At 41.9% G+C, this 19,520-nt stretch overlaps 1 protein-coding gene across 1 annotated transcript in view; it reads right to left on the bottom strand.

The window, feature by feature from the left end:
* The window catches only part of LOC118218891, a 217,111-nt gene that overhangs the window by 89,729 nt on the left and 107,862 nt on the right, over positions 1–19,520 (bottom strand). Inside the window, exons 13-17 of the mRNA XM_035401618.1 lie at positions 18,856–18,993; positions 18,083–18,273; positions 17,227–17,378; positions 16,577–16,834; positions 14,563–14,716 (exon numbers count right to left, since the gene is read on the bottom strand). Of these exons, the coding sequence (XP_035257509.1) occupies positions 14,563–14,716; positions 16,577–16,834; positions 17,227–17,378; positions 18,083–18,273; positions 18,856–18,993 (893 nt within the window). The remainder of the gene's footprint in view (positions 1–14,562; positions 14,717–16,576; positions 16,835–17,226; positions 17,379–18,082; positions 18,274–18,855; positions 18,994–19,520) is intronic.

Here is a 19,520-nt window from a genome sequence, read left to right as displayed (position 1 = left end):
GAGGCAGGAATACATCCTGGACAGTATTCCAGTCCACCGCAGGGCACACACACCATTCACTCACACACTCATGCCCAGGGGCAATTTAGACTCTCAGATTAACCTAACCCGCATGTCTTTGGACTGTGGGAGGAAACCACTCGGAGGAAACCCACACGGACATGGCGAGAACATGCAAACTCCATACAGAAAGGCCCCAACCGTGATTCAAACAAAGGGCCTTCTTGCTGTGCAGCAAGTGTTACTCACAGCACCTGCATATATTTATTTCCATGTTTATTTCTGCATTTCCTTTCTCCATGTGATAATGAGGGGGAGCGCTGCTTTTTAATTCAAGCTTGGCAATCAAGCCAGGAGCGGGAGAGTAGGGAAAGAGCTCTGCCATTCGACAGTGAACTGTTCTCTCACTAACCCCAAACAGAGTTGCAATGTTGCAGAAACAAAGCAGCTAATAAATAACAGCTTCCACAGGCATGCGAGAAGGGTCTCCAACTGATTTGGTGTAATCTGAATTTTGGAGTGAAACATTTAGCAATGAGCTACTTCCCCCAAATTGCTGACCACTACAGGGTTTAGGATTAGGATTTTATTAGGATCCCCATTAGCTGATGCAGAACATCAGCTACTCTTCCTGGGGTCCACACAAAAACATCACAACAGAGAAGACACTTACAGACAAAACAACCAAACCAACCCACACAGGGTCAACCTCTGTGATGCAGCTAACTGGAACAAACTGTCAAAGCATCTACACAAAAGAGTAAATAATCATGACTACCATTTTCTGCCATGATAGCCAGTTTCAAATCTTTTGCCAGTAGGTTATAGGCATTAGTGTAAGAGAGATTGGGAAATGAAAACAACAACAATAGCTTTATTTGTATAGCACCTTTCATACAGAATGCAGCTCAAAGTGCTTAACAGGAATAATAAAAACAAAGGAAAACAGGGAATACCACAATGATCATACAAGTTAAAAACATACCACTGTAGGTACCATGGCCTACAAAAGACACAGAACTACAAAGCCCATATGTCCACCTCAAAGTGACTCATTTAACCATGCACCCTACCGCAGCTTTCCTGTTACAGTATTGGCTTACTTTACATTTGAAACGTACAACCTTCGATAAAACGAAGGTTGCCGTTCTTTCGCTCTGTTCCATTTTCCTTTCCCTTGACTCGCCACCCTTCTCCCATCTCCCTTTCGTGTGAGTCCACATGCCAGGAATAGTTTGCAAGGCCTGCAACGGAGTAAGGCGCATCCTGCTTCATGCACCATTGTTTTTTTCACTAGCTTTATCTAGATTCAAAAACCCCTCCATTCATACTCCATCTTGTTCCTTTGTTCTCCGTGTCCCCGGTACACAACCCCCACGTATGGGAACATCCAACACTCCTCCTCACACGCACACACACACGCACACACAACACCTACACACACGTGCACTCACATAGTTTGTTATACTGTACATTATTGTAGAGAATTGTGCTTTGCCCTTTTCGGTACTTTGTGTTTACTAAGCTTTATTATATGTACATGGCTGTCTGTATTCATATTACTCTTGTGTTGAATTGAGTCAGCCACTGCTTATCCAAAGAACTTAATAGAATACCTTCACCTCTTAACTAAATCATTTATATTAATTTAGTATTAGCTGAATGTATGATATTATGATTTGGTTAAGATAGACTATAATGTGTAATTTTAATAATAATTAATTTAGTTATTAATTTAAATTGCCAATTTATAGTTTGTATATTTAAAATTATGAGACTGATTATTACATGCTGGTGCCACCTATGAGGGTACTGATGTATATCTCCTACAGTTTGGTTCCCCACTATGAGAAGTAGCGGCATGTCCCCTACACCACAAGATTAAGAAAGGGAGTAAAATAAAATATTACTAAAAATTTTAAAAATAATAAAATATTAAAATGAAAATCACCTCATTAAGGTGGAAAAAATACCACGTGACCAAGCCATATACTAGGTGTTTGTGTTCGAGTGGTCATTGGCAACTGGTAAGTTTATCATGTGAACAATACATACTTTATGTCCACTGAGAATGTCAAGAAGCTGGACCAATGAGATTTTCCAATGAAAGACATGAATAATGGGACCCAGGCATGAACTGTGCAGTGTTTTGACTAAGCGGCATACAAGAAGTACATAAACCACCAAGAAACAAAATTAGTCTTATGTCCTCACCAAACACCAAACATCTCTGCTTCAATACATTAGGATAGTTGAATAAATGAAATGATATGATAAATGATATTCACCATTAACCCGGTACATTGTTGCTATTGTCCATCAACTGTTAACAGCAGGGTGAGGTGATACGAGTGATATGTCACAACTGGTTTACTCAGGTTTCATGTAACTTGCCCGAGTTTACCACTGGTATTTACAACTTTGTCGGCTGTTCGAATGCAATTTCCTAGTGGTTAACTCGGAAATTTACGGGGACCAATATTCTGACAAACTGAGCTACCGAAGAAGACCTGCCTGCAGCACGCTGAGCAACCTCCACAAGGACGACCTGCATGCTGGGTTTCAGAAGCATGTGACCACCACCCCTGAAACGGAAGTCACATGAGCTTAACTACTTAGGAAGCAAGTATGTTTGACAGAAAATAAATCAGTGGCTAACTGCTTTTGCTAGCTTATGTGTGTGTTTTTCAAGTAAACAAAGGACTGATGCAATTACCACTAATTAGTAAGATATTGCCGCTTGTACAGTGTGTCATTTATGAATGTATACCAGTTTGAATTAATGGTTGATAATGAATTTCATGAGCTTGACAGTCTAAAGATTAGCCAAATTTACATATTTAAACAATGTATGACTATTTTGTATTGCACTTTTCAAAAGCATGGTTACAAAGTGCTTTATATTTAGATATAACACAATTAAAGAGATTACTAAAAGTTAAGCTAAAAAGAAAAGATTAAAACAAATTTAATCTACCTGGTTCTCATCAAAGTGAAGCATGTTTGGCTTCAACCTCTATTTTAGATTAAATGATGAAGTGGAATTCTCCAGCTGGGCCTCTTGCTCCCATTTTTTAGTTCCTCATGCAAGCTCTGGAATCAAAGTGAGAATTACATTCATATTCACCAGAATCAAGACACTTAATAGCAATGCAAAAGGAGCTTTCTTTTGTACAAACTAGTGGCATGACAATACATGACAATAGAGGAGGCACAGTGTATTGTGCACATATAGTGCTTTACATATAAGACACAAGACATACATTGGACAGAGACTATACATAGACTTGACAGTACAGAAAGAAATTGTCAAAGATCGGTAGCATGGTCCATGTCTATGTTGTATAGAGGTAGCCAGGATCAGATCGCACATTAGTCTTAGGCACCCTAGATTTTTAAATATAATATATAGTATATATTTGGTCTTAGATGTTTATTTTTTGTTTTCTGCATTAGTGTATCAGTAGAAAAGAGCAAATTTGAGATGTCAAAACATGAATTTTCCAAAAAATGAAATTTTACAGATACATTTTTGTATTTTGTTAAATAAAGTAATATTTTAAGTAATTGACTACTTTTCAGATAAAAACTTGATCAAGGGTCTCTGGGATTACCTGGAGAAGCAAGCGAAACAGCCAACATCTGCAGAAGAACTGTGGCAAGTTCTCCAAAATGCTTGGAACAACCTACCAGGCAATTTTCTTATAAAACTGCAGGACAGCATACATAAGAGAATTGATATAGTTTTAAAGGCAAATTTTTTTTACAGGTGCCTAAGACTTTTGCACAGTACTGCATATATATATGTGTATATATATATATATATATAGAGAGAGAGAGAGAGAGACGGAGGGCTGGGGGTTCCCCTTAGTGGACAGCACCGCAATTCCCATGGTGGCAGGAATATATATATATATGATGAAAAACACATTTTCATTGTACAAAAATTCTGCTCACACAAACAAAGCACTGTCTATAAGTCATTAATTGTCATGGTTCTGTGTTTTCCCTCTGTATTTCCTTGTTGGGTCACCAGATGGCGGCACTTCGGTTTTGTGTCCTGCTCCCCCTGTTTAATTGTGTTATTGTTTTCTATTGTCCTATTATTGTTTGCTGGTTGTCTCGTTTTCCCTTCCCTCTCTGTGGCCTGATTGTTCATTGTGCCCTCCTGTGTCGCGTCTGTGTCGTGTCTATTTAAGTTTCCCTTCTCCCTGACTCAGGTGCTGGATCCTTGTTGTTGGTTAGTTAGTCTGGTCATGTTCCTGCCCCGTGTGTTCCTGCCCATGTTATGTTTGCAACGTGCTTTTGGACTTTTTTATTCTCTTGTTTCCTGCGTTTTTTGAAGCTTTTCTTTGTGTTTGTTGAGAGGCTTTTTGTTCCCTTTTTCCTAGAGTTGTAAGTAAAGTCTTTGTTCTTCCTATTTTGGAGTTTTGTGTTTTTCCCCGCACTCTGCGTTTGGGTCCATTCCCTCGCTCACCCTGACATTAATTCTAATTGGCAAAATCTAGGCCTGCCATTAAAAGTATTGATATCAAAATTACAGCAAGTTACAAGAAACAATATTGGCTATCTACCTCACAATGCCAATCAATGTTTTCTAAATTGTAATAGCCAATATTGTTTCTTGTAACTTGGCCTAATTTTGATGTCAGTATTTTTAATGGCAAGCTTAGATTTTGTAAGTTTGAATGACATACAGACTTTGTATGTGTGTGTAACTTGACATTTTTGTACATTGAAAATGTGTTTTTCATCAAATATATAAAACAACACAAATAAGCAATATTTTGTGCTCAGACATATCAGAAAATATTCTTTTATTCTAATGCAAGTTCTCAGTTTTTTTTTTTTTTTTTTTAACCCTCTTAGCCCTAAGGTAAAAATCAATGCTTGGTGCTACTCATGCACATGGCTGCCGTTGGGGGGGAAACTAGTATGTTGTCCTGGAAGCCTGGGGGCCCAATGGTCTGTGAACATGTAATATCATAAATATCAAGAATTATTTATCACTGAAAAGTAGAAGGTACATCATGGTGTCTGGAGTTGTTTTTTTTCTTTTTGTTTTGTTTTTTTTTTTGCTGTTTTTGTACATCTGGCTTCCAAAGTAGCCTTCTGCGCCCTCAGTCACAGGTGCATATGTCAACTTTCTGTCTCAGGTGGAAAAGCAAACTGTGAGCTGCTCCAGGAAATCCAAGTGAGACACAAGGGGGTCTCTACCTAGTTTTGACACAGCTTTTTGTGGAGGATATACTGTAACTGTTTATTGTGATTAAGTCAAAGTTGTAAAACATGGTTTAAAAAACATGGGGAAAATCAGAAAGCGTGATTCCCATTCCACAATTTAATTATCATTTCACTAACTCACAGCCTTCACATTGCTGAATGCACTTACAACTCTTGACAACACCTGTTTATCCCCTACTGTCTCTGCCAAGTTGCCAGCAGTACCCCCACCCCCTGCTCCTCTGTTATCCAGAGATAATTCCCAACGCAACCCAATCCCCCTGTTTGTGCCACTAAAACTTCAATAGGGAAGGAATGAGGAAGGGATAGGTATCAAACAATTACACATTCAATGTCAATATTTTGGTGAGACTGTTGTGCACAATACAACCATGGTGCCTACGGAAAACCAATCAAAATACCAAACAGAAAATAAGTATTTTTGTCCTGCAGTGCAAAGCAATTATCATGATGCAAATAACTTGTGGGCTATTGTAACTTATTTGACAGAGGAAATAATAGCGTGAAAAACGTGCTCCAGGAAATGCACAAGCGCATATGAAATGCCATATATACACAACCAAATTATGAGAATTATCTGAATGATTGATAAACAATAATTACATGTCATCCTCAAATGAATCGCTCAGAAGCAGAATTAGCCGGGGTACGGTGCACCCATGAGCAGCCAAACACAGGCACTAATTCAGGCCTAATTCATGAAACGCATTGTTTAATGAAGCCAAGTAACATTTTGTTTTCGTTTGCATTAAAAGAATAACTATATTTTTTAATCAGTGTTGACATTAAAATGGATTGTCTTTTCCTTTGCATTCTCAGCGTGTTTCTCTATTAACCATCTGAGGATATTTACCAAAACACTTACTTTAGATTACATGTTATTTCTGAGTTTTAGTGCTTACAGTGAAATATTACATCAATTTTGCTTATAAGCAACACGCCAGACCAGCCTGATACAAACCAGCCTAATATTGGTGCAACTTGTTCAGTGTTTATGCTGAAAATGGTTAAAACGGTTGTTGTTCAACTATTGTTTTGGCACATATTTTCTTTAGGATGATGATGATTAATAAAAGCACTAGCCTGCTTATTTATGCTTTGTTGGCATGCTATTGCCAGACACCAGACACTTCACTAATCCCGAAATATGAATATAAACCAAGTTAATATTGTAAATAGTGCAAGTGTCTTGCTGAATTTAAGCCATTTTCCAAGTCTCTGTGATGTTCACACCTGGTGTTGTAAAGCCATACAGTACATAGTATATTATATAACAGAGCAGTACCTGAATATGCAAGGATTGGCCAGATTTGGCATCTGCGTAAACAGGTTACGAGAGAGCAGTTGCCTATTAGCGTGTGATCATAGGCATTCTTACAAAATGAACTTGTTGTGAGCAGCATGCCCATTAATAAGCAATGTTCTTCATATTTTCAGGTAAGGCTTTAGAGGAGGTTGGCGCTCTCATCATGTCTTGCACACAAATGTTTGACAGGCTAGTTCGGACCTCTGGTATTGGATTTCTTTGTCCGAGTACCAGGTACCCGCTGCAGATGATCCGGTGTCTACTTTGTCCAATGGTCATTGCGGTCTCTTATTTTTAAGCCGCTGTTTTCCCCATCTCTATCAATTCTGAAAATTATTGAGAATTGGGCTCAAACATATATGCATCCTAACATTGCAATTCATACAAAATAGATTTTCTTAAAAAAAAAAATCATTTTTTTCATTTGCCTAGGTGAGTGAGTGTGACAAATGTCAAAGCTGTGGCCCACCACCTAAGCTTGGCCCAAAACTGGAGATTATTCAGGCAAACAGTACTTGTCATTAGGTGTAATTCCAAATGATGCTGCAATTCTGTTCAACATTGGCTATCCTCATCCTGTCATATAGACATACCATATCAGAATGGGCTTCTACATACCATAGGTTATTTAAATTTTACTTACGTGTATATCACAACTGAATAAACTACTTTATAGTTTAGATACTCCCACAACAAAAGCTATTGAACAAAAGGGATGTCTGCAGATTGGTGCCTTTTACCACTCTAAGTGCAAACATGAATTTTACAATTAAGGAATCAAAGCAAAGTACAGCAATGGCAAGTCTACAAAAAGAAAAACATTAGTATTCTTCAAAACTGGCATTCTGTGTGACTTCATACCAAAAATGCCCATGCGACCCATGATCCTCCAAATGCCAAATATATTGGAAGTAATTTAAAATGAACTCAATGTATTGCAAAATCACCAAGAAAGGGCAGGCATACCTAATAAATTGGCCACTCTGTGTTTATTAATTGTTCATTTAGAGCTATGGTTGTCTATTTCAAATTGTAACCAGGCACTATTCTTATTGAAACATTGTGTTATGCTTTTAAATAACAAGCATAACATTATTCACAATTCTAGCTTAACTGGACATAATATAAATCATGTTTGAATATGATTGTCTTCTATATAGTCACAAAAATTGCTCTTTACTGGTGACCGGCTGGCCCACCAGCACAACCATGGAGAACATGCTGTTCTGCCAGCATAAAACACCATAGAAACAAGGGGTATGCTCCTGCCCCATAAGTCACAAATAGTATGTGTCAGAAAGTTGAGCATTTTGCATATACAGTATTATTGTATAGATGTTGTGTTTGTACTTCACAATTGCAACAATTTCTTCTTTTTAAAGATGGCCTTTCCAAGGGCCGATGTGTGGCTGTGTCTTACAACACAGGAAATCACTGGATTCTCAAAGTATGTACGCACAATGTAATGCTCTTACAGGCTGTAAACATTAGTGAGCAGTCTATTACTATTTTATGTATGCAGAACAGACATACAGCTGAAAGGCATTTTACCTTTAATATTTACATTTATCAATAGTCTTTTATAAGATTTTTTTTTTGTTTTACATAATTGTGGGTGAGTGAGTAAACTGTAAGTGAGTAAGGCATATTCGCTACAACATTCATCATTTTTTCAGGAACTTACTGAAGACAAGGGAGGACAAACCAAAAGACAAAATGGGCAATAAAGAACATGCAAAAAGAGTAGCAGACTGACTTCAGTAGTTGCGGAGTCCTTCTCATGAAAGTAAAATGATTTGATAGTAATTAATGTACTTCATGCATTCTGTATGAAATGTCTTGGCCTACATTATTTTTCACAGTTCACAGAAGACTCGCAAATTATGCTTTCATCAATGCAAAGGCATGTGCAACATCCATGGAGTCTGCAAGATGTCAAATTGCCTGTACCCTACTCAAAAATGGGTGCACGTTTTTAATAGCACAATTAGTGTAACTTGTGTCATTAGTTTAAGTTATTGGTTGGGTGATATTTGAATTTCGTGTTTATGCCATCCACAGTGTGATTCCTGTATCTCGTCCATCCCCCAAGCTCAGGTACAGAGTGATTCACATGCAAACACACACACACACACACACACACACACTAGGACTATGGTTAAGTTAGAGTAGTCCCAGTGACAGACACAGAAACAGACAGACACACACACAAACACAGGAACTATGTTTCACACACGTTGAGACTATGTTAGTGTGGTCTCCTTCTGTGCTTCTATCCTGTTATTGTACTGCACACAGACTTTGTTCGAAAAATAATTTTTAAATTAAAGCCGCAAGCGGCGTTGGGAGGGGTCCAAGCATCGGCACCATTGCGCCCCCTCTGGAGCGATTTTAAAATGGCTTTGTCCTCATGATCATATACCTTCACCCAACATATCTACTGAATATCATGATGATTGTATAAAAAATTGATTACTTATGACCAATGTTCCCTCTAAGCTGCGCGCGTGCGCAATCGCGCACTGCCCGCACATTCTCAGCGCACAAGAAAATCTATCCAGCGCATAAACAACATCAACATAACGTATTAATTCATATCTAATATTAGACCTAATCTAATCTAATTAATTCGCCCAATAATATTGTTTTTTTGTTTCTCACTCAGTGAGTGACAGGTGTCCAGCCAATGATACGATACGGTTCACTTACGGTACGAAGCCAATCATGGCATTGACGGTGCTTGCGTCTGGGCCCTGCCTATATGCGCCGTGCAGGTTAGCTAGCAGGTTAATAGATGCTAATACAAACCCCGCATCATGGCGAAACGAACAGGCAGCGACACATCCACTCAGCAAGCCACAGTAAAAAAGAAATGCAGTTCTTTTAAGATGGAATGGCTGTCGGAGTATGTGCAAATTGAAGAAAAAGCGGGTAAGAGCTAAAGGAGATCTCACAGCTTGTGGATATTTGTGCTACATTTCAAGCTTCCAGTGCCGACTGTGAAAGAGGATTTAGTTTAATGAATCATATCAAAACAAAATCCAGAAATCGTCTTGAAGTGACACATTTGGACCAGCTGATGCGCATAAAGTCAAAGCAAGAAGCAGACGAAGCCATCAACCTGGACAAAGTGTACAACCATTGGAGAAGTGAGAAGGACAGACGTGAAAAATAAGGTAAAATTTAAGTCAGATTTGTGCATATTCTAGTGACGGTTATTAAGATTTTGTCTTTATGGATATTAATCATTAAATGTTGTTACTATTAGATCATTTATGGGTAGTAGAAATGCCAAGAAAAACTGTGTAATTAGATATTTTACAGACAAAGTGTTACAGGAATTTGCACTGTATCACAAGCTACAGCACAAGTCATTGTGCAAAATGTGAATGTTTTAATGTAAGCAAAATGTTATGTCTGAAAGGTGTATATGTCTCATATCTTCCAGAACAGGACCCTCAGCTAGGCAAAGCAGGACTCTTCCCATGGCCAAAGCAGGACTCTCACATACTGTATAACATCTACACATCCCATTTTTCTGATTTTTGTCTTTTTTTAAGTGGACCAAATTACTTATTTAAAAATAAAGCGTGCATATCTAATGTTGCTCACAGTAGTCCTCAGTTTGCTCAGGGAGCTTGTGTGTATGCCCAGATACATGAAAAATTAGAGGGAACATTGCTTATGACCAATTTTGTGCTAAGAGACGCTGTCGGATGACTTAGTTGAGTCGCTATGGATGTGCCCTGGCCGCTTCTCGTAAAGGCCTTTACTATGTCGTAACACTTAGATGGCCCAGCGTGTATGTACAGCTGCAGCGCTTCCATGCCGCAACTAAAAAAAGCGTCACACTAGTGATGACTAATGATACCAAAATTTTGACTTTGATATCGATACCAGGTTTAGTATCACATTACTCGATACTGAAGCGATACTGATTCAATACTCGGTACCTAACGATACTGAAAGCTTCGCTGCTTGGACCCCTAATAATCCTAACAAATACAATAGGGTGTCATGGTCCTGTGTTCCTGTCTGCGTTTTCCCTGTTGGGCCGCCACTTCTGTTTCGTGTCCTGCTCCCCCTGTGTTAATTGTATGATTGTTTCCAATTGTCTAATCATTGTTTTCTGGCTGTCTCGTTTTCCCTTCCCCTTCCGTGGCCTGATTGTTCATGGTACCCTCCTGTGTCTCGTCAGTGTGTTCTATTTAAGTTTCCCCTTCCCTTGACTCAGGTGCTGGATTCTTGCGGTTATGTTTGGTTGTTCTGTGCTCCCCTCCTCAAATCTGCTCCATGCGTGCCTGTCTATGTTCTGGTTTCCTTGTGTTTGTTTCCACTTGTGTTCACTCCTGAATGTATGTATTCTGCCCGCTTCGGTTCCGCTTGTGCCTTGTGTGTTTTCTGTCCTGCCAGTGTTCCGCCCTGCCTGTGTTCTGTTTTGGTTTTTTTAGGTTCTTAAGTATCTTTTGTGTTTGTGGTTTTGCCCCTCGTGGCTTTTTGTTTGTTCCCTGTTGATTTAGTAAAGTCTTTGTTTCCCTTCATTTGGAGTTGTGTTTTTGACCTCTGCGTTTGGGTCCAACCCCCCCACGCATCCTGACATAGGGTTCCACCAGCTTCGCTGCTTGGACCCCTAATAATAATAATAATCCTAACAGATACAATAGGGTTCCACCAGCTTCGCTGCTTGGACCCCTAATAATAATAATCCGAACAGATACAATAGGGTTCCACCAGCTTCGCTGCTTGGACCCCTAATAATAATCCTAACAAATACAATAGGGTTCCACCAGCTTCGCTGCTTGGACCCCTAATAATCCTAACAGATACAATAGGGTTCCACCAGCTTCGCTGCTTGGACCCCTAATAATCCTAACAGATACAATAGGGTTCTACCAGCTTCGCTGCTTGGACCCCTAATAACCCTAACAGATACAATAGGGTTCTACCAGCTTCGCTGCTTGGACCCCTAATAATCCTAACAGATACAATAGGGTTCCACCAGCTTCGCTGCTTGGACCCCTAATAATAATCCTAACAGATACAATAGGGTTCCACCAGCTTCGCTGCTTGGACCCCTAATAATAATCCTAACAAATACAATAGGGTTCCACCAGTTTCGCTGCTTGGACCCCTAATAATAATAATCCTAACAAATACAATAGGGTTCCACCAGCTTTGCTGCTTGGACCCCTAATAATCCTAACAGATACAATAGGGTTCCACCAGCGTCGCTGCTTGGACCCCTAATAATAATCATAATCCTAACAGATACAATAGGGTTCCACCAGCTTCGCTGCTTGGACCCCTAATAATAATCCTAACAGATACAATAGGGTTCCATCAGCTTCGCTGCTTTGACCCCTAATAATAATCCTAACAGATACAATAGGGTTCCACCAGCTTTGCTGCTTGGACCCCTAATAATTCTAACAGATACAATCGGGTTCCACCAGCTTTGCTGCTTGGACCCCTAATAATAATCCGAACAGATACAATAAGGTTCCACCAGCTTCACTGCTTGGACCCCTAATAATCCTAACAAATACAATAGGGCTCCATCAGCTTCGCTGCTTGGACCCCTAATAATCCTAACAGATACAATAGGGTTCCACAAGCTTCGCTGCTTGGACCCCTAATAATCCTAACAAATAAAATAGGGTTCCACCAGCTTTGCTGCTTGGACCCCTAATAATAATCCTAACAGATACAATAGGGTTCCACCAGCTTCGCTGCTTGGACCCCTAATAATCCTAACAGATACAATAGGGTTCCACAAGCTTCGCTGCTTGGACCCCTAATAATCCTAACAAATACAATAGGGTTCCACCAGCTTCGCTGCTTGGACCCCTAATAATTTATTAGAAGATTTAATATATAAATATATAAATTATGCAGCACGCAGAAAGTAGAAGTGGAGGAACTAGTGTGAGGTGGGTTTGTTCCCATTCTTCAGAAAAGAGCCTATGAGAACTCACTGAGAAAACTAGATAAAGTGAAAGGATTGAATTGCATGCATCAGAAAAACAGTGAGCAATATAAATATCTAGATAATAAAAATAAATATTGAACTGAGAAGAATGACTGAAAATACCTGTTATTTGGTCACCACATATTGAACACTCAAAACGGTTGGCTTATGCAATGATGATGGTTTTAGTGTGAACATGTATTACATGGTCTTTTTAATTTGAGTTCCATCCATTCGTGTATTAACTGTTTATCAATGATAGTAACATTACATGACATTACATTTAATTGGCAGATGCTTTTATCCAAAGCAACGTTCAATAAGTGCATACCCAAGGTTTTATTAATATTGTGTAATGTAAACACATGCATGGTCAGTAAAGGGGTGTGTCCTGACAGATTGGGGCTCAGATGAGGCCTGTCACGTCCCTGGCAGTGAACGCAGGAAGCTCTCAGGCCAGGCTGCTGGCTGACCTGTCTCAAACACATCCATTGTTATCAGCCCTCTTACTCAAAGCCCAGCCTGAGGAGGAGGCGGCTGGGTCCCTCTTACTCAAAGCCCAGCCTGAGGATGAGGCGGCTGGGTCCCTCTTACTCAAAGCCCAGCCTGAGGAGGAGGCGGCTGGGTCCCTCTTACTCAAAGTCCAGCCTGAGGGTGAGGCGGCTGGGTCCCTCTTACTCAAAGCCCAGCCTGAGGATGAGGCGGCTGGGTCCCTCTTACTCAAAGCCCAGCCTGAGGAGGAGGCGGCTGGGTCCCTCTTACTCAAAGCCCAGCCTGAGGATGAGGCGGCTGGGTCCCTCTTACTCAAAGCCCAGCCTGAGGATGAGGCGGCTGGGTCCCTCTTACTCAAAGCCCAGCCTGAGGATGAGGCGGCTGGGTCCCTCTTACTCAAAGCCCAGCCTGGGTTCCCTGGCGGGAATATACCAAGGTGCAGTTGGTGGCAGCAGGGAGTTACCATTGTGTACAGTTTGCAGTGGTGGGGAGTTACCATTGTGTACAGATTGCAGTGGTGGGGAGTTACCATTGTGTATAGTTTGCAGTGGTGGGGAGTTACCATTGTGTACAGATTGCAGTGGTGGGGAGTTACCATTGTGTACAGATTGCAGTGGTGGGGGAGTTACCATTGTGTATAGTTTGCAGTGGTGGGGAGTTACCATTGTGTACAGATTGCAGTGGTGAGGAGTTACCATTGTGTACAGATTGCAGTGGTGAGGAGTTACCATTGTGTACAGATTGCAGTGGTGGGGAGTTACCATTGTGTACAGATTGCAGTGGTGGGGAGTTACCATTGTGTACAGTTTGCAGTGGTGGGGAGTTACCATTGTGTATAGTTTGCAGTGGTGGGGAGTTACCATTGTGTACAGATTGCAATGGTGGGAGTTACCATTGTGTACAGATTGCAGTGGTGGGGAGTTACCATTGTCTACATATTGCAGTGGTGAGGAGTTACCATTGTGTACATATTGCAGTGGTGGAGAGTAACCATTGTGTACATATTGCAGTGGTGAGGAGTTACCACTGTGTACAGATTGCAGTGGTGGGGAGTTACCATTGTGTACAGATTGCAGTGGTAGGGAGTTACCATTGTGTACAGATTGCAGTGGTAGGGAGTTACCATTGTGTGCAGTTTGCAGTGGCGGGGAGTTACCATTGTGTACAGATTGCAGTGGTGGGGAGTTACCATTGTGTGCAGTTTGCAGTGGTGGAGAGTTACCATTGTGTACAGATTGCAGTGGTGGGGAGTTACCATTGTGTACAGTTTGCAGTGGTGGGGAGTTACCATTGTGTATAGATTGCAGTGGCGGGGAGTAACAATTGTGTACAGATTGCAGTGGTGGGGAGTTACCATTGTGTACAGTTTGCAGTGGTGGGGAGTTACCATTGTGTACAGTTTGCAGTGGTGGAGAGTTACCATTGTGTGCAGTTTGCAGTGGCGGGGAGTTACCATTGTGTACAGATTGCAGTGGTGAGGAGTAACCATTGTGTACAGATTGCAGTGGTGCGGAGTTACCATTGTGTGCAGTTTGCAGTGGTGGGGAGTTACCATTGTGCAGTTCTCATCTTGGCTGCATATTCTGCTCAGGCAGTGAAGGTAGATGTGGGAGTGGTCAGACATGGTGAACATCTGAACGAAGAACCTCTTCCTTTGAGGGGAACTGCTCCGGAGGTACCAGCGGAAGGTTCTGTCGTTTGGGCAGCTGAAAGGATAATGGGCTGTGTGCCTAATTAAAGCCTTTCACACGTATCCAAGCGTCCTGTATTACTGTCATTTACCTCCACCCCTTTTTGAACAAAATCCCCCATCACACTGATTGAAATCTATTAGGAGCACAACGCACTTACTCTAATGACAATATAGCTTCAAAGAACAATTAACAGGGGCCAAGAGCCAGTAGCCTAATTAAAGCTAGCAGTCTTTCTACATACGACGACAAAATATTTAGAATATGGCCCAATGTGTGAATACCAGCCAAAACGTGAGGCTATCATGTTCATTAGCACTCTGGCACCACCTTCAGAGTCTGGGGTTAAAACACTATTGTTTGTGAAGCAGAATTTCATTTTGAGGATTGTATCAGTTATGGTGCACCTATGAGATCAATTTACGTAATCTTCTGTATATTGTTTCTCGGATCATAGATTCATGTTTCATGAATATAGGCCTAATGTCTGGGTGGTATTATAATGCAATAATAAGAGCAATACTACTAATGTAATTAGTGTTTCCCATACGACCTTCAGTTTAATACGTTGTGTAGGATTATGCATACCACATTTTGCTCTGAAGTGTATCTTTTATCATTTCATATTTGGAGCATTCTAGCATGACCATATATTTGGATTGGGCCAACTCTGGTTTAGGGCTAGAGTCATGATGTAGGCGCCAATGTAAATTCTGTGTTTCATCACAGAAAGTCACACCATTTGGCAGGTTCATACCATGCCATGGCTTTTTTCCCCACACTGCAAGTTTATACATTTTTATAAGTTATTCAAGACCATATGCACAACATGTTGTATACCAAACCTTCAATATCAACTTTGATTGTTTAGTGTTTTTTTATGGGGCGACATAGCTGAGGAGGTAAGAGCGTTTGTCTGGCAGTCGGAGGGTTGCCGGTTCGATCCCCCACCATGGGTGTGTCGAAGTGTCCCTGAGCCGCACACCTAATCCCTAATTGCTCCCAACGAGCAAGTCGGATAATAAGCCATCTACCGTCACCCTAACGAGCCATCTACCGTCACCCTAATGAGCCATCTACCGTCACCCTAATGAGCCATCTACCGTCACCCTAATGAGCCATCTACCGTCACCCTAATGAGCCATCTACCGCCACCCTAATAAGCCATCTACCGTCACCCTAATGAGCCATCTACCACTGTGAAAAGTTTATTAAAAGGCAAAAATTCCCAAACACAAAAAGAGAAATAATAAAACCAGAAATTGCTACCAAAATATAATATGAAGAATAAAAATGACATTTTTTAAAATACAAAAGCCATTAAATTACCCAGGTTCCTGTTTTTGGTATAAAGAGTGCAATCCTAATGTTATCTGTAATAGGGCTATTCAACTGGCAGCCTGGGCATCAAATGCAACCTACCACTGATGCACTCTTGGGCTTCCAAAATAAAGCCTTTTTATAAGGCATCTACTGTTATCACACATGTACAATAAAATCTTATTCATACACAGTTTGTTTTAAAAGTGCATGTTAATGAGACAAATACTACACATACATGTCAGCAGAGCTTGAGGCACTGGCAATTAATTATGATTACAATGAGGCAGCATCAACCCAACAATCGAATAACAGACAAAACGTAAAGGAAAAGAGAGAGAACTCACCCCCACACCCCCCCCTCCTCCGCCCTCAATATGAGAGAACTCACCCCCCCCTCAGGAACAGAGGACTCTGACCCACCCCCCACCCCTCAGGAGCAGAGAACTCACCACCCTGAGGAACAGATAAATAATCCCCACCCCCCTCAAGAACACAGAACTCAACCCCACCCCCACACCCCCCCTCCTCTGCCCTCAATATGAGAGAACTCACCCCCCCTTCAGGAAAAAAGCCTTCTTCTCCTCTTGTGGGTCTGCGGTCTGTGTGGCCCAGCAGGACTCCAGCTGTAGGCTCATGTTGTAGGCCAGGCTGTTCTCACAGTGCAGGGTCACCTGGATGTACAGCTGCTCTGCAGAAGGGAGCTCCACAGGGCCAGTGTAGTTGTATGCGTAAGATGAGTCACTGTACAAGGCCATGCTGATCACCAGGAGGTGGGATGAATTCACCTGCACCACACTGTGAGAGGTAACCCTGCAGAGGAGCAGAGCAGAACACACAGCAAACATCATCCGTGTCCACATCCACTAGATTTCCTAGAAAAGCACATTTGTTTTTTTTTTTTTTAATAGCAATGTGCTAAAAAATAAACCACAGTACCAGCACATGAAATGTATGACCAACAATGTGTGATGGAATAACAGACAAACAAACAGGCTGGATTATGACACACCAATAAAGAACCGCACATGCCATTAGATTAGCCTTAGTGCTAACAAAGACTAAGGTATTTTCATTGAGCCCAGGCTCTGTAACAGTTGCACATGCATAACTACTGAAAATGCTAGTTTGAGGCTTAATGTCCTTCATGCTAATGCTGTGGATGCTGATTGGATGGCTGAATGAGAGAGGGGTGTGTTTCTCACCAGTCCAGACCAGGCTTCATGCGGGCTGTGCTGGTCTGGAGCAGCGGGTAGGCACAGGCCCACAGCACCTTCAGGTCCCTCCGTGTGATGGATCTCCTGCTGCTGAGCGTCACAGTCAGCGCGTTCCTCAACTCCACGTGTGTCCTGTTAATCTAAATGAGCAGAAAGCGTGTTACACACCTAAGGCATTACACACTCATAATACCCAGTGAGATGTGTTACACAAGGCATTACACACTCATAATTCCCAGTGTGATGTGTTACACGCTGCTAATCTGGAAAGGTACTCAGTGAGGACCTTGGGACAGGTAGAGGTAGTGAGGGATGCTGAATGGAGAGATGGGACAGGTAGAGGTAGTGAGGGGTGCTGAATGGAGAGATGGGACAGGTAGAGGTAGTGAGGGGTGCTGAATGGAGAGATGGGACAGGTAGAGGTAGTGAGGGGTGCTGAATGAAGAGATGGGACAGGTAGAAGTAGTGAGGGGTGCAGAATGAGAGATGGGACAGGTAGAGGTAGTGAGGGGTGCTGAATGGAGAGATGGGACAGGTAGAGGTAGTGAGGGGTGCTGAATGAAGAGATGGGACAGGTAGAGGTAGTGAGGGGTGCTGAATGGAGAGATGGGACAGGTAGAGGTAGTGAGGGGTGCTGAATGGAGAGATGGGACAGGTAGAGGTAGTGAGGGGTGCTGAATGGAGAGGTCTGCTAGAGTAAGGGTGTTATCATTGTCTGAAGGGAGGAAGAAGCAGTAGCATGTGCAGCTTGCTATGCCAGGTTTAGTGAATCAGTTTTGTGATGGTGTGCATTCCCAGAATGCACCAGCTGTGTACATGACCTGGATCTGGTGCCGGTACTCACGAGCGTTTGGCCTCCACACTGGGAGGGGGCGCCAGTTATCCTGTAATAATAAAACTTGTCCGTCTCGTTGATGGAGCAGCGACCATCATTGAGGACAACAGTCACATTCCCGCCAAAGTAGTGGATGAGGAAAGGCTTGGAGATGCCCCCAGATACATGGTCCTTCAGGCATAGCGTGAACATCCCCTTCTCTGTTAAGACATGATGTTCTTTAGTCGCATTATGTAGACATAGTTTTGATTAGCCTTTGGTTCATTACATAAAAAAGTGCATGAAATGCTAGGCTATGAGTGTGTGTGCGCGTGCGTGCATGCGTGTGTGTGTGTGTGTGTGTGTGTAAGAGCAGCATTATAGTCTCTCACACACACCATTATACTCTGTATGAGCGTATAATGGTGTGTGTGTGTGAGAGTTTGTTTGCGTGTGTGTCTGTGTGAGTGTGTATGTGTGAGTGATTGTGTGTGCGTGTGTGTGTGTGCGTGCGTGCGTGCGTGCGTGTGTGTGTGTGTAAGAGCAACATTATAGTCTCTCACACACACCATTGTGCACCAGAGAGCATAGTGGTGTGTGTATGTGTGTGAGTGTGTGTGTGTGCGTGTGTGCGTGTGTGTTTTTGTGTGTGTGCGTGTGTGAGAGTGTGTGAGTTTGTGTGTGTGTGTGAGTTTGTTTGCGTGTGTGTCTGTGTGTGTATGTGAGTTTGTGTGCGTGTGTGTGTATGTGTGTGTGTGTGTATGTGTGAGTGTGAGTGTGTGAGTGTGTGTGTGTATGTATACCGTGGCAGGCAGGGCTGAGGATGGGGCTCAGGCTGTAGTACCCCGGCTCACACACGCAGGTGAATGAGTCCAGGGTGTTGATGCAGACGGAGTTGGAGCTGCACTTGTTCAGGGCAGGGGAGTCACACTCATCTGGGTCTGTGGGTTACACAGTATACTGTCAGTCACACAGAGAACACAAGTACACAGTATACTGCTGCTCCTCTCAGTCATACAGAGAACACAAGTACACAAGTACACAGTATACTGCTGCTCCACTCAATCACACAGAGAACACAAGTACACTGCTGCTTAGGGGTGGGTGATATGGCAAAAATATCATATCACAATTTTTTTCAGGAATGATCACGATCCACGATATGATCACGATTCTTTTTTATGTTGGTTTTTAAGACTATTTTGCAAGTTAATGAACAGTGCAATCAAACTAATATCCCTATTTAAGAAAATATTGCCCTTCAAGGAAACAAAACCTAAGGGCAGAGCAACTGATAGAATGTGTACTTTCACTGCAGCCCGATACTCCCGATCTCTCTGGAAAGGCAGATCATGGAGACATTTTAGTCGTTCACAATCTAATATCGTCATACCGTCCACCCCTACTGCTGCTCCACTCAGTCACACAGAGAACACAGTATGTGAATGCTGGGCGTTGCTATAGCCTC

This window comes from Anguilla anguilla, chromosome 19 (genome assembly GCF_013347855.1).
Source record: "Anguilla anguilla isolate fAngAng1 chromosome 19, fAngAng1.pri, whole genome shotgun sequence".
NCBI lineage: Eukaryota > Metazoa > Chordata > Actinopteri > Anguilliformes > Anguillidae > Anguilla > Anguilla anguilla.
The sequence above is the reverse complement of the archived record's forward strand: the minus strand, read 5'-3'. Positions and strand labels throughout refer to the sequence as shown.